This window comes from Neoarius graeffei, chromosome 21 (assembly GCF_027579695.1).
Source record: "Neoarius graeffei isolate fNeoGra1 chromosome 21, fNeoGra1.pri, whole genome shotgun sequence".
Classification (NCBI taxonomy): Eukaryota; Metazoa; Chordata; class Actinopteri; order Siluriformes; family Ariidae; genus Neoarius; species Neoarius graeffei.
The window spans coordinates 54,108,285-54,135,713 of NC_083589.1; the positions used below are offsets into that span (position 1 = coordinate 54,108,285).

General features: G+C 41.7%; 1 protein-coding gene across 4 annotated transcripts in view; it reads right to left on the reverse strand.

The window, feature by feature from the left end:
• ccdc136b (coiled-coil domain containing 136b) overlaps positions 1 to 27,429 on the reverse strand; it is an 85,614-nt gene that overhangs the window by 22,504 nt on the left and 35,681 nt on the right. For all 4 annotated transcript variants that reach the window (XM_060903689.1, XM_060903691.1, XM_060903690.1 and 1 more), the window contains 2 exons: positions 22,702 to 23,013; positions 6,438 to 6,555 (listed from right to left, as the gene is read on the reverse strand). In XM_060903689.1, coding sequence (XP_060759672.1) covers positions 6,438 to 6,555; positions 22,702 to 23,013 — 430 coding nt within the window. The remainder of the gene's footprint in view (positions 1 to 6,437; positions 6,556 to 22,701; positions 23,014 to 27,429) is intronic.

The following is a 27,429-nucleotide window of genomic DNA, read 5'->3' on the forward strand; positions in this document are numbered from 1 at the left end:
GCGCCTGAAAACGGGTTTTCAGGCACTGCGCACCCGTTTTCAGGCGCTGCGCGGTGTCTTTGCGCCTGCAGCGGTGCTTTGCCTGTGCTGTGGCTGAAAATAGTTCCAGATATAAATTGGTCTAGTAAATCCCTTTGTGTTAATTTGCATTGATATGTGTACTCGATGTGACTGTACAAGTCATGAGAAATAATTATAAACAATCTCGAGTTATTTAATTCACTTTTGTAACGACAATGCTAGCTGGACATGCCTGATTACAGTGACTACGCTAAGCTAAGCTAACCGGGGCGTTTATAGATCAGGACAATGGCTGGGTCGGCTACAAAACGCTTTTGCTCACTCATCCAACTCTAGGGACTGCAGGGACTGACTCAATTTCATCTGGGGGTGGCGTATTCCTTTAAATCAAAAATAAAATCTCAGGAGCCGTTTGGGAGCCGAAAGAGCCGGCTCCTTATAGTAAGAAGAGCCAAAAGAGCCGGCTCCCGAAAAAGAGCCGAAATTCCCATCACTAGTAAACAATGAATGAAACAGCCGTGGCTGTCACCTGGCGGCAGCGCGCAGTGATAAGAAGGGAGAGAAAATAGTGCCAAGCGATTTCGAGGTCTGACTTTTTATTTGACAACGGTTTTGTGATACAAATATATCACTCTTTTGAACACATACTGTTTTGAAATGAAAAACGTTTTACTTTCGTGACCCCAACAAACTTGCCAGACTACTTTCGTCTGGACCAAAACTGGACAAGAACTGGACTCACAGGATGCTGTCAGGGGCAAGTCAGTGTGTTTGCACGACACTATTGATGGGGATGCCATACAGATTCATGTCAAAAATCCTGAACTATCCTTTTAAGATAATGTGTAAAGGACATTTTTGCTAGATAGTTAATTTTGTAATGAGAAATGTATGTTAATTAACATGAGTTAGCTAGCCAGCTAATGAACACAGCAAGCTTCAGAAACCACCACAGGATTTGGCTAGCTATCTAGCCAGCTAATGCTACTTTTCTTTATATTTAACAGTTATTCCACGAAATCAAGTCGTACGTGAGCTGATAGCCGACAAGGTGCATAGCACCGAGTCGGCCATAAGCCATGTACAACAAAATTGAGTGGAATAACTGTTTTAGTCTATCCACTTTCACTGGATTTTGAGAAACAGAGCATTTTTACTTTTATTTTTTGCAAATTTGATAAATAAAAACTTTATACAAAACGTCCGACAAAATAATTTCCACTTACAATGCAAACAAACCAGCGAAATGACAGTAACAATTTGTGAAAATGCTATAATAATAATTCTTGAAAAATTAAAAAGATACATTCTTACCATCAAATACTTTTATTCCATATTTTGTTGCTTTTTTTTGTATTTTTGAGGTTTTCTTTTCAAGTAGAGTTTTTATTTCATCCCTGGTTAGTTCAGAAACACATTCTGCCATTTTGTTTTTCTCTACTCACGGTATATGAGCTGATATCCTAGTAACAGAGTAGCCATTCAGAGTGCATGATTGCTCATATCCAGTGAATGTGGATAGAATAAACTGTAGGTAGTCGAGGTGATATTCACTTCAGTAGAGCTCATTTGGTTAGTTACATAACAACAGAACAGAAAATGTAGAATAAAATATTTTTATCTTCATTATGTCAATTGTAGATGTGTGAAATATAATTTGTGAAGCAATTACGTAAGTAATTTTTCACCACATGACTTTTACTCGATTTACTCTTACTTTATCACTACTTTTTAGTCCTGGGTATGACTTTAAACTGCAACCGGTGGTGAGTCTCAGGTCCAGGAGGACTTGAGTATTGGGGAAAGTGGAGTTTCCTCTTAATCACCATTGCTCCCAGGTCTGCTCTGACCCGGCATAGTAGCACCTGCCTGGGTTCCAGCTATGAGTTAAATAGTAAATCACCAATAAGGCGCTGGGAGCAGGGCGCTTTTCAGTGCAGTGTGGCAGATGAACCCAACAGGGTCAATGGCACACCACCAGATGGCATGCAGAAGAGCCACTCAAATGGCCAACGGATGGCATCACTCAGCAAGTCAGTTGTCACTGCGGGGCAACTTCCATACCCGTCAGGTCTGTGGCACTTTTTGTGCACAACTTGGCATCAGGTCTGGAGGTCCAGAGAGACAACATGATGGGGGCACGACATCATTTGTCTTACCTTACTGTGCAAGGCGCTTCATTAGGAAAAGAGGGCCATCTACGTTTCTGCGCATCTTAATAAAGCAGTCATCATCGCTAGTGATGGACAGCCACCGACGACAATCACTACTTTTACCTTTAGCAAAGTGAAGAATTACGACAGTAGCAGTACTTATACTCGGGCCACTATTTTGTATTCTTTCCAGCACTGACTAGATCCAATAAACACCATTGCTATGGAGCACTGAAACTCTCAAAGCCAAGATGTGAATGTTAAACATGGTTAGTTTGAAAGAGACGAATACGTATGTATTGAGAGCACAACAGAATGACAAAAGACACCCTAACTTCTGTTCTTTAGCTGTCAACAAATGTTGGGCGATTTTCAGATAACATCAATATTCTATTGTTCTGCTATTCAATACTCGGTCCTGTTGGACAAAGTGCTGAGTGGGAACTGAGGACTGAGGAAAATTCTGAGGGAAATGTAATGGAATTTTTTTTTCTTTTTCAAAGAGGTACTCTTTTTTTTTTTTACAGCAATGTCAAAGCAATCATTTGAGAGTGATTATAGACAGTTCCTAAAGTCTATACACATGTACATCCAGGATGACGGATGCTGTCAAGTGTTTTACATCTTTATGCTAAGTGCTTTGACAGAACTGCATGAAAGACTTCGACCCCTCGTTGTCCCACACAGAGTGTGTTGAATCACAGCTTTTCTTGGTTTCATAACATGAGGCATTTCTGAGTGAAACCAACACAGCTATTAGCAAACATCTCTTTGTGTGCATAGGGATATGGAAACTAGAGCAGAGTTTGTCTTTAAGACCCATTTATTTTATCATCCATCTCGCTAATATGAGCTAATACTGCAGTATTACTGAAAAGATTTTAAATCATATTCATATGTTCATAATCTTCACCACTAAAAGTAGCTAGAAAGCCAACAACCTGGCAGTATGACTCAGAGAATTTTAGGTCATGCTAATAAAGATATCAAAATACCCATTGTTCAAGCTAACAACATGGGCAGTGTGAGAGGATTTGAAGTCATATAAATGTGAACAATCTTGCAATAAACCTGGTGTGCTAGCTAACAACCTGGCACTATTACTGAGAGGAGTTTAAGTCATATACTGGATATGTTCATAATCTTTGCCACTAAAGCTAGCCAGCTTGCTAATAGCTAATAACCTAATGAAAGAATTGTCATGCTAATAAACATCCATAAACTTCATTGTTAAAGATAGCCAACTAGCTTACATAAGCTAACCTGACAGAAATTCTGATAAGATTTCTAATTATTAAAAAAAATACTGCCAATGAGGGTAACATACAGTAACTTTACAGGATTTAAAAAAAATGATTGAGTGCAGTTATAAAACAAAGAAGGGGAGTGTCCAAGTTTATATAAGTGTCTATAAAATAAACCCATCTGTCCAAATTAAAGACATGTCTATTATTCCCCACCCCCACCCCCCATGCAAACATATCATTTAGACCAGAGCTTTTCAAAGTGTGGGGCGTGCCTCCCCTAGGGGGCGCCAGAGTTCTTCAGAGGGGGCGCAACGTGAGGAAAAATAAACCAGAATAAGTTACTATTGCGGACCAGTGTTGCCAGATGTACGATAATTGTCGTATTTGTACGATAATTTTGCCCTCTGTACGATGTACGATCAATAATGGGAAAAAATCTGAAATGTACGATAATTTCAAAGTTTTCAGTTGGTTGTCCAAACATGCATCCCTCTCTCTCTCTCTGACCCCCAAGAATCATTTCGCAAGCTTTCCACTCAGGCGCCATCAAAAGACATACACAGAACGCACACACGTAACCACGTACACGTAGCCATAGAAATGTATGCATCATTACCACACACAACTTTTGAGCCTAGCAGCTAAGCGAGAAGAGAGAAACTGTCAACAAAGAGACGTAAAAAGAAAAGTGCCTAAATGAGTTCAGAAAACGAAGGGGAGGATGAACGTGGAGGAGCCCCACGATTGCCCCTCGTGGCATTGAGTGAAGACACGAAAGCAATGGATGTCGATGAATTCTGGAATCACGTTTCTAAGGTGGAGAATTTACAGGGGATTGCCGTGTTCAGTGAACTGGGAAAGTTTGCCCTGGATGTGCTTGTGTTTCCCCACTCCAATGCATCATGCGAGTGAGTTTTTTCCAAAGTCAATGTCTTAAAAACAAAATCACGAAACCGGCTCATTACAGACACTCTGAATGGACTTGTGCACACATCAGAGTGTGTGAGGAATGCTGGTGGGTGCCATGCCTTCAACCCGACGAACACCATGCTGCGGTCCATGACGGCATCCAATCTCTACCGTGACAGGATTACCCACCCAACAACATCTGCACAAGTGAGCATAGCATCGGATGACGACAGCGACCTGGAGGTTGAATTCGAATCTTTCTAGTCTTACGGTAATTGTTCATTTACTTTTTGTGTCATAGTTTTCCCTCTACTACGGGAATATTGCAAATTACTGTTTAAAAATTTAAGTAATATTCTTTGGAAATTAAAATACAGCTAAAATAACTATATTGTATGCATTTTGTTTGTGTACTATAATTTCTCACAAAAAATTATAATTTTGAGGTTTTGGTACGATACTTGCATATTTCCTATCTGGCAACACTGTTGCGGACATTTAGCGAACTTCAGCTAGCCTTTGCCAGAGACAAAATGGATCGATTTTTAGTACCTAAAGCTACAGTGAGTGAGGAGACAGAGTCTGGGCCAAGCAAAAAAAGAAGAAAGTATGACCACGATTATTTAAAGTTTGGATTTTCATGGACTGGATCTGAAGATGCTCCACTGCCACAGTGTGTTGTCTGCCAAAAGGTGCTAGCTAACGATGCTATGAGATGTTTAAAATGTGTAAAACAAGATGTTTAAAAAAAAAAAAGCACAGATGTTTAAAATGTGTAAAAAAAAAAAAGGACGTTTTAAAAAGCACAGATGGTTAAAATGTGTGAAAAAGAGGTTTTAAAAAAGCACAGATGTTTAAAATGTGTAAAAAAAAGTTTTAAAAAAGCACAGATGTTTAAAATGTGTAAAAAAAAGTTTAAAAAAGCGCAGATGTTTAAAATGTGTAAAACAAGATGTTTAAAAAAAGCACAGATGTTTAAAATGTGTAAAAAAATGTTTTAAAAAAGCATAGATGTTTTAAATGTGTAAAAATGATGTTTTCAAAAAGCACAGATGTTTAAAATGTGTAAAAAAAAGTTTTAAAAAAGCACAGATGTTTAAAATGTGGACAAAATAGGTTTTTAAAAGCACAGATGTTTAAAATGTGTAAAAAAATGTTTTAAAAAAGCACAGATGTTTAAAATGTGTAAAACAAGATGTTTTTTAAAAAAAGCACAGATGTTTAAAATGTGTAAAAACGATGTTTTAAAAAAGCACAGATGTTTAAAATGTGTAAAAAAGAGGTTTTAAAAAACCACAGATGTTTTAAATGTGTAAAAATGATGTTTTCAAAAAGCACAGATGTTTAAAATGTGTAAAAAAAAGTTTTAAAAAAGCACAGATGTTTAAAATGTGGACAAAATAGGTTTTTAAAAGCACAGATGTTTAAAATGTGTAAAAAATGTTTTAAAAAAGCACAGATGTTTAAAATGTGTAAAACAAGATGTTTTTTAAAAAAAGCACAGATGTTTAAAATGTGTAAAAAAAAGATGTTTTAAAAAAGCACAGATGTTTTAAATGTGTAAAAAAGATAAATATATTACGTTCATTATGTCTTCTTCTTAAATCAAAATAATTAGTTTTTCTTTTGTTTCAGACATGTAAAAGCTTTTTTACCTTTACCTGACATGTTTCAACGGTGTAACTTCCGTCTTCATCAGAGGGTCACCCTCTGATGAAGACGGAAGTTACACCGTCGAAACATGTCAGGTAAAGGTAAAAAAGCTTTTACATGTCTGAAACAAAAGAAAAACTAATTATTTTGGGTGTAAAAAAGATGTTTTCAAAAAGCACAGATGTTTAAAATGTGTAAAAGAAAAAAAATGTGTACAACCATTTTTTTAAATACGAATGGAACATTAAGTATAGCAACAACAAAAATTGTAAAGGGGGGGCGCTGTTGTTTATTTGCTCTCTGGGGGGGGCTGACTCTCCCACACTTTGAAAACCCCTGATTTAGATGACAGGGTCATAAAATAATATACTTAAGAAAAGATCAGGCTTGATTTCATGTTGGCTTTAATTGTTTCTCTGTGGCTGTTTGATTGATGGGCGTCGTGGCCACTCACCTGTCTCTCTGCTGTTCCAGCAGCTGCAGTTTCTCAGCAAGATGCTGGTTATCGTTTCTCAGAATCTGACACTCGTCTACCAAGGAGCGACATTTATCCTTCAGCTGGCCCACCTCTCCTGTCCAGTCAAAACACAGGGACAGAATAAATGCTTTCATGAAAGATTGAAATGGACAAAAACACGGTTTTAAAGAAGATCAAATGTAAGCTACTGCTCACTTACATATCCCCCCACTCTCACTTATATCAGAATGCAAGCCATCGAAGGAATAGGACACTTATTATGAATGTTGACGTCAACAAATAATGAACCCTGAAACGAGTAAGTAAAGAGCAGTGTCTCTCCCCAGGTATTTCAAATAGCATCCTGCTAAACTGTCATTTTGAAAAAGCATTTTGCTTCTTGAAACAACATCAAAATCCACCCTATATGTTTTGTAAATACATTCAGTCGGTAAACAGGAAGTCGATGTGCGACAGACCTGAAAATGGTACACATGGTATAGAACCCCAAGCTGAAGCTCGGTACCTAATATCAAGCAACTGTGATTTGTAGTTGCTGAGAAAAGTGTTACGAAGATTTTGTAAATCCACGCTATATGTTTCATAAATACATTCAGTCGGTAAACAGGAAGTCGACAAGCGACAGACCTGAAAATGGTATACACAGTATAGAACCCCAAGCTGAAGTTTGGTACCAAGTACCAAATGGCTATGATTTGTGGTTGCTGAGAAAAAGGGTGTTTCAGATGGACAGAAATACGGAGATACAGACGGACGGACAGACAGAGGGAAACAAACAGTATACTGCCCCTCCTTCGGAGCAGGAGTATAATAATTTACAGTGTCTTAGCTGAACTGATGGGTGGTGCAGTGGTTAGCACTGTTGCCTCACAGAAAGAAGGTTCTGGGTTCAAGCCCAGTGGCCAACGGGGACCTTTCTGTGTGGAGTTTGCATATTCTCCCTGTGTCTGTGTGGGTTTCCTCCAGGTGCTCCAGTTTCCTCTACAGTCCAAAGAGGTTAACCGGCTACTCTAAATCCAGTTAGGTTAACTGGATAATTGGTTAACTGGTCCAGTTAGGTTAACTGGCTGCTCTAAATTGTCCATAGGTGTGCAGAAAGGAACTGGCCCTCATCTCATCTCATCTCATCTCATCTCATCTCATTATCTCTAGCCGCTTTATCCTGTTCTACAGGGTCGCAGGCAAGCTGGAGCCTATCCCAGCTGACTACGGGCGAAAGGCGGGGTACACCCTGGACAAGTCGCCAGGTCATCACAGGGCTGACACATAGACACAGACAACCATTCACACTCACATTCACACCTACGGTCAATTTAGAGTCACCAGTTAACCTAACCTGCATGTCTTTGGACTGTGGGGGAAACCGGAGCACCCGGAGGAAACCCACGCGGACACGGGGAGAACATGCAAACTCCGCACAGAAAGGCCCTCGCTGGCCCCGGGGCTCGAACCCGGACCTTCTTGCTGTGAGGCGACAGCGCTAACCACTACACCACCGTGCCGCCCGGAACTGGCCCTACTGTTGAATATTCTGGTGAAGTCAAACAAACATGGTTTGGCAGTGACGACAATGATGAGCTGAACTGATATTGACACAAGTAAGAAACTAGATCTTTTAGTAAAATGAAAGTTTGAAACTAAAAGAACAATCTCATCTCTAGCCACTTTATCCTGTTCTACAGGGTCGCAGGCAAGCTGGAGCCTATCCCAGCTGACTACGGGCGAAAGGCGGGGTACACCCCGGACAAGTCGCCAGGTCATCACAGGGCTGACACTAATGCCGCTTTTCCACTACAAACGCGGCTGAGCCGTGCCGTGCCGAGTCGAGCTGAGCGGGGCTGTTGGAGTTGCATTTCGACTACAACCGCGCTGAACCGTGCTGGCTGGAAGTGGGTGGACACATTGGGTGGAGTTAGTGAAAGTGGGTGGACGTCACGTGATGTTGTTAAGCAGCGCAAACAGTGACATCAGTGAAGGTGGCGGAACAAGTCAGAGCCGGGCCGGGGGCGGGGCAAATGACCGGGCCCTTTATTAAAGCTTATCATAACATCATTTTAGGCTACAAAATGTCCGCAACTGCGGTGTTTACCAATTTCAACACTACCGGGTGCAACTATATGTTATTTAGTACATCAAGTCCTTCAAACGAACATGTAACTCAGAAACAAAAAACATTAGGATACTGTACATGGCTCATAATAAAACATCAATAGCCTATACTGCGCACATTATTTGAAGGGCATACGAATGAGCGCTCAGAGTGGTGACAGGAAGAGTCAGAAATAAAAGGAGGGCGGTGCAAACCTCACTGAATGCACTGTGTTTACCAATTTCAACACTACGGGGTGCAACTATGTTATTTTGTACATTAAGTCCTTCAAACGAACATGCAACTCAGAAACAAAAAAACATTAGGCGACATACTGTACATGGCTCATAATAAAACATCAATAGCCTACTGCGCGCATTATTTGAAGGGCATACGACGAGCCTTGCGCTCCGCGAACTCGTGCACGATGCTCTGTATGTCACTGATTCAGTGAGCTTTTAAGCGGTAGTCTCACGACCCGAATAGTAAACAATAAACATGGAGGACATGGAGTCGTTAGTGTTGCTGGTCTTGGTGCTGTGGCTTGTTGTCACCGACAACGCCAACAGATACTGGCAAGAGCGTATAGATGAGGCGAGGCGCATAAGGCTTCAGAAATTCTCCTAATTCGTAATTATTCTTCTTCCGGGTTTGCGGTGTTTACAGATCCCAGCGCGCTCGCGGGGCGTGTGTGGGCATGTGAGGACACTCCTCCTCACCAATCAGTGCACAGGGGAGTGTCTGCTCACGCCCCCAACCTCACTCGGCACGGTTTGGCTCGCTTCAGCCCCACTCCAAAACGGTGCGAGTTTTAGGGGCTAAGCAGGGCTGAAGCGAGCTGAGTCGTGCTGGTTTTTGGTAGTCGAAACGCGAGCCGTGTCGGGCTGAAGTGAGCTGAAGCGAGCTGAAGTGAGCTGAAAAAGGGTAGTGGAAAAGGGCCAATAGACACAGGCAACCATTCACACTCACATTCACACCTACGGTCAATTTAGAGTCACCAGTTAACCTAACCTGCATGTCTTTGGACTGTGGGGGAAACCGGAGCACCCAGAGGAAACCCACACGGACATGGGGAGAACATGCAAACTCCACACAGAAAGGCCCTCACTGGCCACGGGGCTCGAACCTGGACCTTCTTGCTGTGAGGCGACAGCGCTAACCACTACACCACCGTGCCGCCCATTAAAAGAACAATGAATTTAAAAATTATTATAGCATAGTGTGGCATAAGGCAGTGCATTATTGTAGAAATTAGAATAGTATTCTATGGTATAGTATAATATGACAAAATGGTGTGATATAATGTGTATAATTTTGTATTGTATTTTATATAACAGTTAGTTCCGGTTCACTAATTTGCTTGGTCAAGCAGCATTCCAAGAGTGCTAATCTGTACCATAACAGCACTGGGACATTTCACTGTGTGTACCACTCCATTTGCCCCTTGTGTTCACCACATAAAATTCCATTTCCTACTTCGAAACAGTTACTGCAGTAGTATTTGCGACATCATCAGCAGACATGGCAAATGATACTTTTCAGGAATATAACTTTATGAAATATGAAAGCTCGTCAGATGAAAAGGAAAATAAAGAACGGATGCCAGTTTTACCAGAGCCACCTTTAATGGGAATGTAAAAATCAACATGAGCTAGCTAACTAGCTAGCCGACGTACTATAAATGATTGTGGTTTCTTCTGGATCCATGGTATTGTGTGGTAAAATACAATATAGTATAAAATATTACAGTATAGTATAGTAGAATAGTATTGTCTAGTATAGAGTAGTATGACAGGATGCTATGGCTCCTGTCCATAGGTTATAGGGTATATACGATATAGTGGGCATGTACAATAGCATATTAGTATAAATACGGAGGTAATTATAGAAAATTGCGTGCTGATTGGTCGAGAAATTTGGACTATTTCTCGATAATCACCTCGAGTGACTCGGCAAAATGGCAGCCAATCGCTTCATCACTGTAAGCAAGGAAGAATTACAAATTATGAAAGAAAATGGTGTTCATAAAAGCTCTAAAGATGCTACGAAGTTTGGTCTAAAACTATTCAAAGGTAAGGTGGAATTGTGATTTATTTTATCGATTTCAAAACAAAGTATTTTATGTGACTCGGTGTAGATAAGTGGCACACGTCTGTGCTGCGTCGTTATTACATTTGCATGCTGCTTCTGAAGTTTGAAATAATATTTTATACGATTTTTAAATTTTTTTTTTAAATAATCACCTGTGTGTTTATACAAAAACAATTATCCATCTCAGGCTCGGTGAATACCAGTGATTATCATACATTCAGGACACTTTTTCGATGGAATAAAAACATGTGTTCTATTCCCTTCCAGTAGGTTTCATTCATTTGGTTTGATAGCATGTAATATTGTTAGCATATCGCTTATCCTACATGCATTACACCAATCTACCCAATGGAGAATGAGTGTACAATATTGTTACAATATTGCACATTGTCAAGACAACACGACATCACACATTGGAGCTCATGCAAATATCCAATGAGAGATTTTTCTGCTGCATATGCGCACAACCATTTCTGTATTTGCCAGGAAAGAAAAACATGCGCTGAACACCTGAAAGGCTACCAAAACTTCATTAGATATTCTTCACGCATATTTATAAGAGAAAAACATACCAACGGACATTGAAAAACTGGAAAAGAGACTCATCAGAGATGTAAAACTTCCATGCTAGCGAGTGACTGTGACAATTTGTAAACAAACATGGCTGCCAGGTTTGCTTCGTTAAATACGGAAGATTTTGAGAGAATTTTGGCTGCCAGGTCGCTCCGTGGTGTATAGTTGTCAATGCTGATTTGAAAAGTAACTATGTAAATTACATAGGGAAATGAATACTTAAGTTTGAGTGAAAAATACTGTAGCGAGCATGTAGCGTGGAAGAAGAGTCTGGAGACAGAAATCTTAGTTTCTCGGTTGTTAGTCTATGCTACTTGTGCTCGATAGCACTGGCTTGACTGCTTTATTAGCATTCGCTAACACTAGTGATGAATGCTACACCAACTGGAAGGTGACTAGGTGACTACACTGCCATGCTAACAGCGCCGAGTTGCGGGTAAGCTAGCATTGGCCATCACTAACACTACTGCTGAAAGCTACACTGGCTGGAAGGTGACTGCACTGCCACCCTAACAACACCAACTCACAGGTAAGCTAGCGTTGGCCTTCGAGAATGCTGATATGAAGACAGTATGTATGTATAATAATAATAAGAAGAAGAATACTGGCTTTTTTCGTGGTATATCAGCTATATTCCATTCAGCTAGCATGATATTGAACTCATCTTCCACTTGTTCAATATCATGCTAGCTGACTGGAATATATCTGATATATCACGAAAAAAAAAAGCCAGCAAATATTATTTAAATAATAACCTCGACTTCATCTCGGTTATTAATTACCAATATTCACTTCACCTTCGGCGAATAATTGTTATTCTGTAATTTTGTTTAGGGCAGTGCTGTATTGAATAAAATACAGTTGTGCTCACAAGTTTACATACCCTGGCAGAATTTTTGCTTTCTTGGCCTTTTTTCAGAGAATATGAATGATAACACAAAAACTTTTTTCCCCACTCATGGTTAGTGGTTGGGTGAAGCCATTTATTGATAAACAACTGTGTTTTCTATTTTTAAATCATAATGACAACAAAAAACATCCAAATGACCCTGATCAAAAGTTTACATACCTCAGTTCTTAATACCGTGTATTGCCCCCTCTAACATCAATGACAGCCTGAAGTCTTTTGTGGTAGTTGTGGATGAGGCTCTTTATTTTCTCAGATGGTAAAGCTGCCCATTCTTCTTGGCAAAAAGCCTCCAGTTCCTGTAAATTCCTGGGCTGTCTTGCATGAACTGCGCGTTTGAGATCTCCCCAGAGTGGCTTGATGATATTGAGGTCAGGAGACTGAGATGGCCACTCCAGAACCTTCACTTTGTTCTGCTGTAGCCTATGACAGGTCGACTTGGCCTTGTGTTTTGGATCGTTGTCATGTTGGAACGTCCAAGTACGTCCCATGCGCAGCTTCCGGGCTGATGAGTGCAAATTTGCCTCCAGTATTTGCTGATAACGTGCTGCATTCATCTTTCCTTCAACTGTGACCAAGTTTCCTGTGCCTTTGTAGCTCACACATCCCCAAAACATCAGCAATCCACCTCCGTGCTTTACAGTAGGAATGGTGTTCCTTTCATCATTGGCCTTGTTGACACCTCTCCAAATGTAACGTTTATGGTTGTGGCCAAAAAGTTCAATTTTGGTCTCATCACTCCAAATTACCTTGTTCCAGAAGTTTTGAGGCTTGTCTCTGTGCTGTTTGGCATACATTTTTGTTGGTCTACCTGACTGTGGTTTGGTTTTAACAGAGCCCCTGATTTTCCATTTGTTAATCACAGTTTGAACACTGCTGACTGGCATTATCAATTCCGTGGATATCTTTTTGTATCCCTTTCCTGTTTTATACAGTTCAACTACCTTTTCCCGTAGATCCGTTGACAATTTTTTGCTTTCCCCATGACTCAGAATCCAGAAACATCAGTGGTTGGATGAAAGATGCAAGAGTCTGTCTGGATCCCAGAAACTCACTCAGCTTTTATGCACACACACTGATTACAAGCAAACAGATCACAGGTGAGGATGTTACCTTTAGTAGCCATTCAAACCCATTTGTGTCAACTTCTGTGCATGCTATCAGGCCAAAATCACCAGGGTATGTGAACTTTTGATCAGGGTCATTTGGGTAGTTTCTGTTGTCATTATGATTTAAAAAGAGAAAACACAGTCGTTTGACAATAAATGGTTTCACCCAACCACTAAGCATGAGTGGAAAAGATGTTTTTGTGTTATCATTCATATTCTCTGAAAAATGGTCAAAGAATCATAGATTCTGCCAGGGTATGTAAAGTTATGAGCACAACTGTAGTATAACATGACAGTATAGAGTGGATACAGTGTAGATGATATCGTATAAAATAGCATAGCAAAGTATAACATTGTCTAGTAAAATGTAGCATAATTTAGCACAGGATATGATGTAATAGTAGGCTATAGTATGGTATGGTATGGTATGGTGTAGTTTACCACAGAATAGCATACCATACTATAGGCTAGTATAGTATATCACTCTTTCCCAGCATCATCAAACAAACATTGAGGGAATCTCAAGGAGAAATTGTGCTCCATCCCTCGAGTACAATTCCATGCCAAAGTATTCTGGCAGCTCGTGGCAGTTCAACACTTTACTAACACAATTTATGTTGGTTTTATATTTAATGTGTCCCCCATCTGTATGTGTGCAAACGTCCTTAATTAAAAGAGCAACACAGAACAGAAGCTTCTTGTTGTTGCTTAGCAAGTCCTTGTCTACATATCCTCCACAATGCCGCACCAGCACTGCCTCCTCTATACAATCAATGAGGAGCAGCCTTTATCCATCTCCCCCTGCCGCCAATACAATGTGTGTGTTATGCATGAGTGTGCCCCAAAGAACATCAGAAGGTCATGCAGAAAATCCGAGATTAGCTAAACCATTATATCATTCTTTTTCCCCATCTGAGAACAAATCAGATAAGAATGAATGATTTAGGGCATGTGACCACTGCAGTGGTGTTTAATTCCGTGTGCTCCTCCAGGCTGTGTGCAGCACTGAAAGGCAAGCTGTTTACACTTTCCGTCTTAATATAGACGAGCTGAAGCCACTGAGCTGGCTGAGGGAAAGCAGAGAGAGCATCAATGCTCCTGCAAACTCTGAAAGTAATGCCTCACCAGCAGCCCTCTCTCATTATGACATTAAAACATGCCATATGTGTTTCAGAGCTTGCATAAGCGTTATAAACATCGGCCAAACAGTACACAAATGAACAGCAAGTCTACGGCAAGGCCCGCTGTTTAAAAAATCTGAACAAAAAGGCAATTGTAAGGAAAAGCAGGTGATCTAATATCTTTTCCATCAATGAACAAGTTTGTAGGATGTTAAATGTGCGCTAAGGAGGGATAAATTAGCATTTTCCTTCCACATAATAATGTAGTCAATGTGTTGCTTTGTACACATTTGTTAACATTTCTGTCAATTTGGCAAAAGGCAGATTTGAACAGGCTTTTCAAAGGAAAGATTATGAGAATGGTGTCGTGACAAACCTGACGTAAACCGTATGTAATATGCTGCATCATAACTGACTGATATAAACACACTAACACACACAGGCCAGCTGAGAGAAGTAAGTGGAAAAGGTTATTCTAGAGAAATGTGTGACCATTCGGTCCTCACAGAACAATCATATTCAGAATGAAAGAGAAGAAAAAAAACCCTTTATGTATGATCATGATGGACAGATGACAATATGTTACTATAAATCCTTGCTCCTTAGCTTTTAATTAATTACTTTATTTGTATGAACAGCACATTCTTGCAGCTTTGAGACATCTTATATTATAGATTGTTTTTAGATTATCATGGTAATCTGCAAAAGTAGCATCAATGAGGCTGTAGCTCATACCAGTGTTGTAGTCGAGTCATAAACCTCAAGTCTGAGTCCAGACTTGAGTTCCCAGCATTCAAGTCTTAAGCTACATCCACACGACAACGGCAACGAGATGTTATTTAAAAATATATTGCGTCCAAATGGGCAACGATCAGTAAAATATCAGGTCCATATGGCAACGCAATGCTTGCTGAAAACGATGCAATACACATGCCACACCTCTAGGGGCGCTGTAAGACGGTCCCTTCGGAGACACCAGAAGAATAGAAGAAGTAAGGACGCATGCGCATAAACTATTATGCGCGAGACTTCATATTAGCCACAAAGTCAGAAAAATCTGTTCGTAAAATTACATTATAATGACCAAATACAATGAAAAGTATTTTTCCAGTCTCACCTGTGAAAGGTAATCCCATGTGATCCCGTTTGGACGGTACAGTTAAACGCAGCTAATCTTTATTCTCCGCTTTGACCTATCCAATATGGCGGCGAGGATGACGTATGATTCTACGCAGAAGGCGGCGTCTTTAATGGTCCGGAATAAATTGAATGCTACACGTTGATGGATTAATTTGTTGTTTCTCACCTGTGAAAGGTAATCCCATGTGATCTCGTTTGGACGGTAAACCTGTTGGTACAGTTAAACGCAGCACATGAATCTTTATTCTCCGCTTTGACCTATCCAATATGGCGGCGAGGATGACGTATGATTCTACGCGGAAGGCGGCGTCTTTAATGGTCCGGAATAAATTGAATGCTACATGTTGATGGATTAATTTGCTCTTCTACACCCTTTTTGAGGAATGTATTGTAGGATTTACTGTAAACCAACATCTGAAGAGGTGAGATCGCTCCTTTTTTTCCCTATTTTTGCTGGCGGGATTGACTCTGCCCTAAGGGCAGAGTCTCTCTCTCTCTCTCTCTCACTTTGCACCATTACACAATAAATACATACAGTGAAAATATTTTGTAAGCGCGTTTCATGAACCAAGTTATAGGATTTGTTGACAACTCGCATCGAGTTCGTTACACTTCTACCCGGCGTGAAGCACTCACAGTCATGTGGTTGTGACGTCATCGTAAACAAATCCGTTCTACTCATCCAGACGACTTCACAATGGCAACGTTGCCAGATCTTTCCACTCTGGAACCCGTTCTCAAAAAGATTGCGTTTTGGGCACCCAAAACGCCGGTGCCGTGTGGACGCCAGGCCTAAACGATAAGCAATTGTATCGGAGTCACCTGAATCCGTTGCCGTGTGGACAGGGCCTTAGTCAAGTCCAAGTCATTAAAGAAAATTTCAAGTCAAGTCCACTATTGTACCGAGTCAAGTCCGAGAACAAGACTCCAACCGCACCATTTGACGGTGGCTGTTGCTGCCTTTATGTGAAAGCGTCTCTGCTGCTGTGTTGGACTAACGTTACTGCTCGACTGCCCCATTTTAGTTAATAGGCTACAGATAAAAAGCTTGTTCATCGCTCAGCAAGCCCCGCCCACTATCAACAGGGCAAATAACATGAGAGAGGGTTAACACTAGCTAGTTCATCGCTCAGCAAGACCCGCTATCAACAGAGCAATGAACATAGCGTGTCACTTCCTTCTCTGGGTGGAGTCTTGTCAAATGATGATTGAAGTTCGAGGTTGTCCCCGTCGTCTCCTCAATAGTTCTTCTACATATGGAACACATAGCAGTGCATTTTTCCCACTGCACGAGAAGTCTGTATAAGCAAAGCGGACAATCCTAGGGGCGTTCTCTCCAGGCATTTTAGCGCCATTAACATTAGTTTGTTCCTGAACATGACGTATGAACAGGTGAATGTGCATTCTCTTGCACAAAACTAGTACAAAAATTAATGTAGATAAATAAATATCTTTTGCCAAATTATTATGGAATCTTACAAAAAATAAAGAAAAAATCCGAGTCCTTGTCTCCAATTTACGGTTCCGAATGCAGTTAATGCACGAGTCCGAGTCCAAGTCATCAGTGCTCAAGTCCAAGTCAAGTCACGAGTCCTGAAAATTAGGGCATGAGTCGGATTTGAGCCCGAGTCCCAGACTCAAGTACGACAAGCCTGGCTCATACCAGCCACTGTTGTTGTGTGTGAGTTTGAAATTCGATCAATCCTGTAGAAGGAGTAGCGATTTTTGTGAAATTGCATGTGACCCCTGTGTAGCCGCATCCATGGCAGGTGGCGCCACCTGGTGAACAAGTCTTGTTGGAATATATCTTTAGAGTCTTCTGGGTGCGTTTCAGTGAAAACATCCTTGCAGTTTAGGAACAGTAGCGTTTGGTGTGACGAGTCACTCAAAATTTTCAAACGCCCATAAAATGTTAAATATGACAGGTGGCGCAACTGTCTTGACAACTTTTATACACACCAACCTGGGAAACATTCCATATGAGTTTGATCAAAATCTGATCACTCCTGTCGGAGGAGTAGCAATTTTCGTGAAATTGCACGTGACCCCTGTGTAGCTGCATCCATGGTAGATGATGCCACCTGGTGAACAAGTCTTGTTGGAATATGTCTTGAGAGTCTTCTGGGTGAGTTTCAGTTAAAACGTCCCAGCAGTTTACAAAGAGTAGCGTTTAATGTGACGAGTCACACAAAAATTTTAGATGCCTATAAAATTGTAAATATGACAGGTGGCGCCACCATCTTGGCAACTTTTATGCACACCCACCTGGGGAAGATTGTATGTGAGTTTGATCGAAATCTGATCAATCCTGTAAGAGGAGTAGTGATTTTTGTAAATTGTGGACGGACAACAGACAAACGACACATGATCACATAAGCTCATCCGGTCTGGCCTGCGGACAGATGAGCTAAAAAATGAGGGCAGAGATCCTCACAGGAGCGGATATCACACAAGGAAAAATCTGAATAGGGATGTGAATTGGGACACTCTTCTGTTTATGGCAAACTCCGTCCCACACACATGCAACTGTCCAAGCAGTGATTATGTCCATATAATTGTCATAAATTAAATCTGAACTCTCCTCTTGCTTGCATGTCTCTCAGATTCTGTTCCTTCCTCCTTATCTATTTTGCTGATGTTTTGCACATAATTTGAGTTTAATACTGATTTATGAGCTCCTGACAGACAGCCTAGAGCGATTATTTCCGCAATTTCTACAATAGAGAGACTGACTTGAAATTACAGCCTTTCTAAACATTGAATGAAATCAAATGAAATGATGATGAAGATGATGTGAGATGCAACATTAAAATAAAGAGGATGATTACCGGGTGCTGGAGCATAGCTGCCCACTGCTCTGGGTATGTGTGTGTGCTCATTGCTCACTTGTGTGTGCATGCGTGTGTTCACTGCTTCAGATGGATTAAATACAGAGGAGGAATTTCGCTGTGATTGAGTGTACATATGACAAATAAAGGCTTCTTCTTCTACATATCATTTAGGTCAAGAATAAAACATTATGAGAGAAAATGTACCAGTGATAAATAATTGGTTCTATTTCACTAAATATAAACGGATTAGTAGCTTAATTTAAACCTTCACAACCCTGACCAGGCAGTTACTAAGGATGAACGAATTAACTCTGTAAATACATTGTTGGCATGCGAATGAATGTGGACTTTTTTTGTCCCTTTGTCTTTCTTTGTCTCTTTCTAGTTACATCTATACATAGTTACAAGCATGGATGTGTGTGTATAAAACCTACAGCCAGGCTTGTAGTACTCAAGCCCAGGACTCGGACTTGAGTCCGACTCATGCCCTAATTTTAAGGACTCGTGACTTGATTTGGACTTGAGCACTGATGACTCAGACTTGGACTCGGACTTGTGCATCAACTGCATTTGGACTCGTAAATTGGAGACGAGGACTCAGATTTTTTCTTTATTTTTTGTAACATGCCATAATAATTTGGCAAAAGATATTTATATCTACATTAATTTTGATACTAATTTCATGCAAGGGAATGCACATTCACCTGTTCATACGTCATGTTCAGGAACAAGCTAACATTAATGGTGCTAAACTGCCTGGAGAGACGCCCCTAGGATTGTCCGCTTTGCTTATAGACTTCTCGTGCAGTGGGAAAAAATGCACTGCTATGTGTTCCATATGTAGAAGAACTATCGAGGAGACGATGGGGACAACCTCGAACTTCAATCATTGTTTGGTAAGACTCCACCCAGAGAAGGAAGTGACATGCTATGTTCATTGCTCTGTTGATAGTGGGCGGGGCTTGCTTGCTGAGCGATGAACTAGCTAGTGTTAACCCTCTCTCATGTTATTTGCCCTGTCGATAGTGGGCGGGGCTTGCTGAGCGATGAACAAGCTTTTTACCTGTAGCCTGTTAATTAAAATGGGGCAGTCGAGCAGTAACGCTAGTCCAACACAGCAGCAGAGATGGTTTCACATAAAAGCAGCAACAGCCACCATTAAATAGTGCGGTTGGAGTCTTGTTCTCGGACTCGACTCGGTACAATAGTGGACTTGACTCAAAATGTTCTTTAATGACTTGGACTTGACTCAGACTTGAACACTGGGGACTCGAGACTGGTTTCGGACTCGAGGTTTAGTGACTCGACTACAACACTGCCTCCAGCACAAACCAAATTTACATCCTGCCTCCAGAAATCAGAAACTAAAAACTGCCATGATTCACCTACACACAGGAAGCTGAGATGGGTTTTAAAGCAAGCATCTGGAGAAAAAAAAATATTTTCAAACTCTTAAATCAAACCCATTGTAAATTTATAATGAGAGTTTTTGCTCAACATGGCAGAGAGCAGTACAAGGACACAGGAAGTGTGGTTTCTCCTTAACAGTGAAGAAGAATAAAATACTAGAAGTACAGAGCAAAGAAAACTACATTCCAAAAACATTTAAAAATGCAACTTTACGTTCATCTGATTTCCATTTTTCTTGTTTAGTCCAGGCATAAAAAAACAAAAGTCAGAAATACAACACCAGTGCACGCAAGCTATGAAGGTCTTACACGCTCCCCAGACTCTCGTATATATACACTCATGCACAGTTTCTGATTAATAGGTCCAGAGAGGCTGGTGGATGTACACTATGTTTCAACATAATTCTGCTGTGTTGGACTCGGCTTTTCCCATAATTAGAGGCAGTCATATTCCAGTAAGAGGTTCCTTAGAGTGGGTTTGCTGTGGATTTTTGAGTAGATTTTGTTGATAGGACCCTGCTTTTCCACAGGAATGCATATCTGGGTGGTCTCTTCCTTCAGATTATGCAGAAATACAAGATGTCTAGCTGAGGTTATGGTAATATGTTTGGTTGCTTGTGCTTTACTGTTGATCATAATGTACTGTATAAAACAGGTAAGATGATCATACTAACAATTCAAAAAATTACAAAAAACAACAATTACAAAAAAAAGTATGCAAATAACTGGTATTACAAATACAGAATAAGCAATATAGAATTAAGCTGACAGTATAGTATAGTATAGTATAGTATAGTATAGTATAGTATAGTATAGTATAGTATAGTGTAGTATAGTGTAGTTTGATAAAGGACAGTACAGGATAGCATAATATATATATATATATATATATATATATATATATATATATATATATATAGTATAAATTTGATATGGGGTAAGAAGAAGAAGCCTTTGTCACATGTCACATTTGTTACTTCATTTGTCACACTCAAGAAATTCCTCCTCTGCATTTAACCCAGCTGAAGCAGTGAGCAATGAGCACACACACACACACACACACACACACACACACATACAGTGGTGCTTGAAAGTTTGTGAACCCTTTAGAATTTTCTATATTTCTGCATAAATATGACCTAAAACATCATCAGATTTTCACACAAGTCCTAAAAGTAGATAAAGAGAACCCAGTTCAACAAATGAGACAAAAATATTATACTTGGTCATTTATTTATTGAAGAAAATGATCCAATATTACATATCTGTGAGTGGCAAAAGTATGTGAACCTTTGCTTTCAGTATCTGGTGTGACCCCCTTGTGCAGCAATAACTGCAACTAAACGTTTCCGGTAACTGTTGATCAGTCCTGCACACCGGCTTGGAGGAATTTTAGCCCATTCCTCCGTACAGAACAGCTTCAACTCTGGGATGTTGGTGGGTTTCCTCACATGAACTGCTCGCTTCAGGTCCTTCCACAACATTTCGATTGGATTAAGGTCAGGACTTTGACTTGGCTATTCCAAAACATTAACTTTATTCTTCATTAACCATTCTTTGGTAGAATGACTTGTGTGCTTAGGGTCATTGTCTTGCTGCATGACCCACCTTCTCTTGAGATTCAGTTCATGGACAGATGTCCTGATATTTTCCTTTAGAATTCGCTGGTATAATTCAGAATTCATTGTTCCATCGATGATGGCAAGCTGTCCTGGCCCAGATGCAGCAAAACAGGCCCAAACCATGATACTACCACCATTCATCATGATACAACCAAACCATGATACAACTTCATCCCATCATGTTTCACAGATGGGATGAGGTTCTTATGCTGGAATGCAGTGTTTTCCTTTCTCCAAACATAACGCTTCTCATTTAAACCAAAACGTTCTATTTTGGTCTCATCTGTCCACAAAACATTTTTCCAATAGCCTTCTGGCTTGTCTACGTGATCTTTAGCAAACTGCAGACGAGCAGCAATGTTCTTTTTGGAGAGCAGTGGCTTTCCCCTTGCAACCCTGTCATGCACACCATTGTTGTTCAGTGTTCTCCTGATGGTGGACTCATGATCATTAACATTAGCCAATGTGAGAGAGGCCTTCAGTTGCTTAGAATTTATCTTTGTCCTTTGTGACCTCGCCGACTATTACACGCCTTGTTTTTGGAGTGATCTTTGTTGATCGACCACTCCTGGGGAGGGTAACAATGGTCTTGAATTTCCTCCATTTGTACACAATCTGTCTGACTGTGGATTGGTGGAGTCCAAACACTTTAGAGATGGTTTTATAACCTTTTCCAGCCTGATGAACATCAGCAACGCTTTTTCTGAGGTCCTCAGAAATCTCCTTTGTTCGTGCCATGATACACTTCCACAAACATGTGTTATGAAGATCAGACTTTAATAGATCCCTGTTCTTTAAATAAAACAGGGTGCCCACTCACACCTGATTGGCATCCCATTGATTGAAAACACCTGACTCTAATTTCACCTTCAAATTAACTGCTCATCCTAGAGGTTCACATACTTTTGCCACTCACAGATATGTAATACTGGATCATTTTCCTCAATAAATAAATGATCAAGTATAATATTTTTGTCTCATTTGTTTAACTGGGTTCTCTTTATCTACTTTTAAGACTTGTGTGAAAATCTGATGATGTTTTCAGTCATATTCAGAAATATAGAAAATTCTAAAGGGTTCACAAACTTTCAAGCACCACTGTAGCTTGAAATTGTGACGTCAGTTCATGGTATATCCCAGATATACCATCTTATCTGTGCTTGCTGTTTATGCTGATGACTCAATATTGTAATGTATTGTAGTATAGCATTGTATAGTACCCTAGAAGGTAGTTCAGTAGTACAGTAGTGTGGTAATGCTCCAGTGCTTGCTCTTTATTTTGGTCTTTGATGACTGAATATTATTCGCAGTACAGTCTAGAATAATACTCGAGTGGAGTGTAACTGACCCTCTGTGCTTGTTTGTTTCTGCTCCTCCCTGTGTTGGTTCTTCATGCTGATCTCTGCGCGCAGTGTAGTTAGCTCTAATTCATATTCCTGCGTAGTGTTATGAAGTCTCTCCAGCTCTGCCCGCAGCCTGCACAGCTCCTCCTGCAGGAGCGCAATGTCATTCTCCCGTTCAGCTGCTGCCTCCTCAGCCGCCTGCTGGAGCTCCTGCACCTCCTCCTGCGCCACACGCAGCTCCTCCTGGGCCTCCCACAGCTCGCTGGCCTTTTCTTCCTCCAGGCTGTCCAGCTCCTCCTGCACAGAGCGCAGCTGGGCTGCAGGAACAGGAAAGGGAGAATGGAACAACTGAGGAGAAAAATGGGCAAATCATACAATGCTGATAAACCATTGGAAACATAGGTTGAGGTCCTTGTTCGTTATCGTGTTCAATAAAACATTGCTTTAGTGCAGAAGTTTGGTCGTATAGAGTCATATACTTTAAACACATGCATAAAAACACACAAACGATCATATAAAAGATTCCCTGCTGAGTGTGTGTCGTCAAAATAACCTGTTTTTCTTTTAAGTCGCCTCGGACCTGATCCTGGTTCTCTTTTAAGGAAATTAACTGATACTACAGCTGTGTTGGAAAACGGCACGAAAGCAAAATTGATGACAACACGTACTGCATGTACTACATAATCAGTTTGAGTTTTTCCGAAGCGCTACAATAAAGCCATGCTAATAGTTTCATTAATGTGAATCACAGCTGAATTTTGGCAATGGGGGTTTAGTACCAGAATAATGTTAAATTGCTGTTCAGCCATGAAGCCATGAGTCTGAATCTGATGTTGATTATATATTCAGTCAAAAACATGTTTAACTTAAAGTATGTTATTTTGGGGAGTAGAGTTCAGAGAAGACGCCTCAAAAAGGAAGGACAGAGGACAAATTCTAAGACAGAAAGTCCTGCCTAGACAGCTAAAGTCGTAACTATTTCTCCATAATTATTCGTAATTATTTTTTCGGAGGTTTTCCACCATGGGAAAGTCTTCACAATAGACGAGTCTTGTGGTTTCTTGGTAACAAGCTGCGATTTGAAGTTGTGATACAGCATTTTATTAGGCAAAGGTTCTAGCTTCTCCAGTCCTTACACACACAGTACTTCTCGGTTGAACTATTACTCAATCAGATAGAGACAGGAAGTTGGGTGTTGACCCTGAGCTTTCACTTCATCCCCTTGCTCATAAATGTAACCTCGATTAGGACAGGTATAGATCAGGGTCATGTATAAAACCTTTCTTGGTATTGGATTAAGTCTGATTTTCTGCGGCAAATATTTCTTTGCTGTTATATGATATAGTCCAGTGGATTTAAAGAGAGCATTACAGAAGCAGAGGAGGCATTCTTTACTCCAGGCAGGGTTATGAATTAGAAAATGGGCTTGATAAATCAGAACAGATATTTGGTTCCACCAGGGACAGAGTGACAGATTAGACCCATTTGCTCATTAGTTACTGGTCAAACGATAATTGAAAACAAAACGTTCATCAACATCTAGAAACTTTGTCCATTAATGGACTATATTAATGATATCGAAATTGAATGTTAATATGATATGTTGTTCATGTTATTTGATTAAAAAAAAGGGAAATTGTGTTTTGTGTACAAAGGCAATAATGAAAATCCTGAGGGTATACACGTGCTGTGGGCTTGTACATATTTCAGAAAAAGAAAGCATATGGGTGGCACGGTGGTGTAGTGGTTAGCGCTGTCGCCTCACGGCAAGAAGGTCCAGGTTCGAGCCCCGTGGCTGACGAAGGCCTTTCTGTGTGGAGTTTGCATGTTCTCCCTGTGTCCGCGTGGGTTTCCTCCGGGTGCTCCGGTTTCCCCCACAGTCCAAAGACATGCAGGTTAGGTTAACTGGTAACTCTAAATTGACCGTAGGTGTGAATGTGAGTGTGAATGGTTGTCTGTGTCTATGTGTCAGCCCTGTGATGACCTGGCGACTTGTCCAGGGTGTACCCCGCCTTTCGCCCGTAGTCAGCTGGGATAGGCTCCAGCTTGCCTGCGACCCTGTAGAACAGGATAAAGCGGCTAGAGATAATGAGATGAGATGAGAAAGCATATGATTCACTATTAATTGCAATTGTATATAAACAGTAATTATTATTATGGTAAGAGGTGCATATTTGATATTCAAGAAGAAAATCAGGGATGAATGTCGAACCAAAGTATTCACCAAGCTAGATCTACGCAATGCATACCATCTCGTCAGGATCAGGGAGGGGGACGAGTGGAAGACAGCCTTTAACACCACCACTGGTCACTACGAGTACCTTGTGGTCCCTTTAGGCCTGACCAACGCGCCCGCAGTCTTCCAGGCACTCGTTAACGACGTCTTAAGGGACTTCCTAAACATCTTCGTTTTTGTGTACTTGGATGACATCCTGATCTTCTCCCACTCCCTGGAGGAACATCGGGGTCACGTCCGGCAGGTCCTCCAGCGCCTGCTAGAGAACAAGTTGTTCATCAAGGCAGAAAAGAGCGAATTTCACCAGAGCTCTGTCTTGTTTCTGGGATTCATCATTTCCCCGGCAAGGATCCAGATGGACCCCCTCAAGCTCGAGGCAGTTGCTGATTGGCCCACCCCATCTTCGAGACGAGAGCTCCAGCGCTTCCTAGGATTCGCCAACTTCTACAGGCGCTTCATTCTCAACTTCAGCACGGTAGCCGGACCTCTCTCAGCCCTGACCTCGACCAAGACCCAATTCAAGTGGTGGGAGGAAGCAGAGAAAGCCTTTTCCACGCTCAAGCACAGGTTTACCACAGCACCCATTCTCACCATACCCGATCCAACCAAGCAGTTTATTGTCGAAGTCAACGCTTCTGAGTCAGGGGTTGGAGCTATACTTTCCCAGAGGGCCAGTGATGACAAGGTCCACCTATGCTCCTTCTTCTCCCACCGGCTATCCCAAGCTGAACAGAATTACGACATCGGCGACCGAGAACTACTGGCTGTTAAACTAGCCTTGGAGGAGTGGAGGTACTGACTTGAGGGGTCGGAGTTCCCGTTCCTAGTCTGGACCGACCATAAGAATCTGGAGTATCTCAAGTCCACCAAACACCTTAATTCCCCCAGTTCAACTTCACGCTTTCCTACCACCCAGGCTCCAAGAACAGCAAAGCTGATGCCCTGTCCAGGATGTTCTCCTCCCACCAAGAGGAGTCTAAGCTGCTCGAGACCATCCTTCCTCCACGTTGCCTGGTGGGAGCCGCCATTCTAGAAGTTAAGATGCTCGTGCAGAAGGCCCTGGAGCAGGACCCCAGTGAAGGTAACCCCAACAACATTCCTCCTAACCATCTGTTTGTTCCCGGTCCTGTGCATACCCAGGTGCTGCAGTGGGGTCATGGCTCCAAGCTGGCCTGTCATCCGGGAGCTGCCCAAACCCTGGCACTCATTCAGCAGCGCTTTTGGTGGCCATCCATCAAGGAGGACATCCAGGAGTTCATGGCAGCCTGTGACACATGCTTCCAGAACAAGACAGCTAATTGACCCCCTGCCGGCTTGCTAAGACCCCTCCCGACTCCACATCAACCTTGGTCTCACATGGCACTGGACTTTGTCACAGGACTCCCCGACTCAGGTGGCAACACATGCATTCTCATTGACCGTTTCTCCAGGGCCGTTCATTTCATCCCTCTGCCCAAGCTCCCCTCAGCCAAAGAAACCACTGAACTACTCATCCAGCACATTTTCCATCTATATGGACTGCCCACTGACATCGTTTCTGACCAGGGTCCTTAGTTCACTGCGCAATTCTGGAGGGCTTTCTGCAAACTCATCAGGGACACCTGTAGTCTCTCCTCAGGCTTCCACCCACAGACCAACGGCCAGGCAGAATAGGCGAACCAGGCTTTGGAGGTTGCACTCAGGTGCATGGCATCCAGGGATGCCAGTTCTTGGAAAAGTACCTGCCCTGGATCAAGTAAGCTCATAACACTCTTCCTTTATCTGCCACAGGTCTCTCACCCTTCCAATGCTCCCAAGGTTGCCAACCACCACTCTTCCCCAACCAAGAGGAGGAGGTCGCCGTACCCTCTGCCCAGACCTTCATACACTGCTGCAGAAGGATGTGGGCATTGGCCTGGAGAAGACTCATTCACTCCGCCCTAGCATCCAAGAAGCAGGCCGACAAACACCGCTCTAAGGTGCCCACTTACTGGGTGGGGCAACGAGTCATGCCCTCCACACGCCATCTGCCACTCAGAACCGTCTCCCACAAGCTGGCTCACAGGTACCTAGGACCCTTCCTCATCAAAAAGGTAATCAACCCATGTTCTGTCAGACTGGCCCTACCACTCACCATGCGACGCATCCACCCCACGTTCCACGTGTCACAGCTTAAACCTCTAGTCTCTAGTTCTTTGGACATCCACTCCGGAGAGTATGGTCTCTCATGCCAGCGCCAATCTGGATCCGAGACAGGAATTCCTTCTCACCCGTATTCACATCCTGGTTTTCACTGCTGTGTATAAATAAGCTGTTTTCAGACTCAGACTTTGCCAGAACGTCTCGTTTGCTTCTCTCGCCGTTTCTGTGCCTCTCTTGCTTCTCATGGACTACGTTCAGACTGCACCCTGAAACGACCCATATCCGATTTTTTTGCCCATATGCGACCTGTATCCGATTTGTTATTGACAATCTGAACGACACAGATCCGATTTTTTCACATGCGACCCAGGCTGCT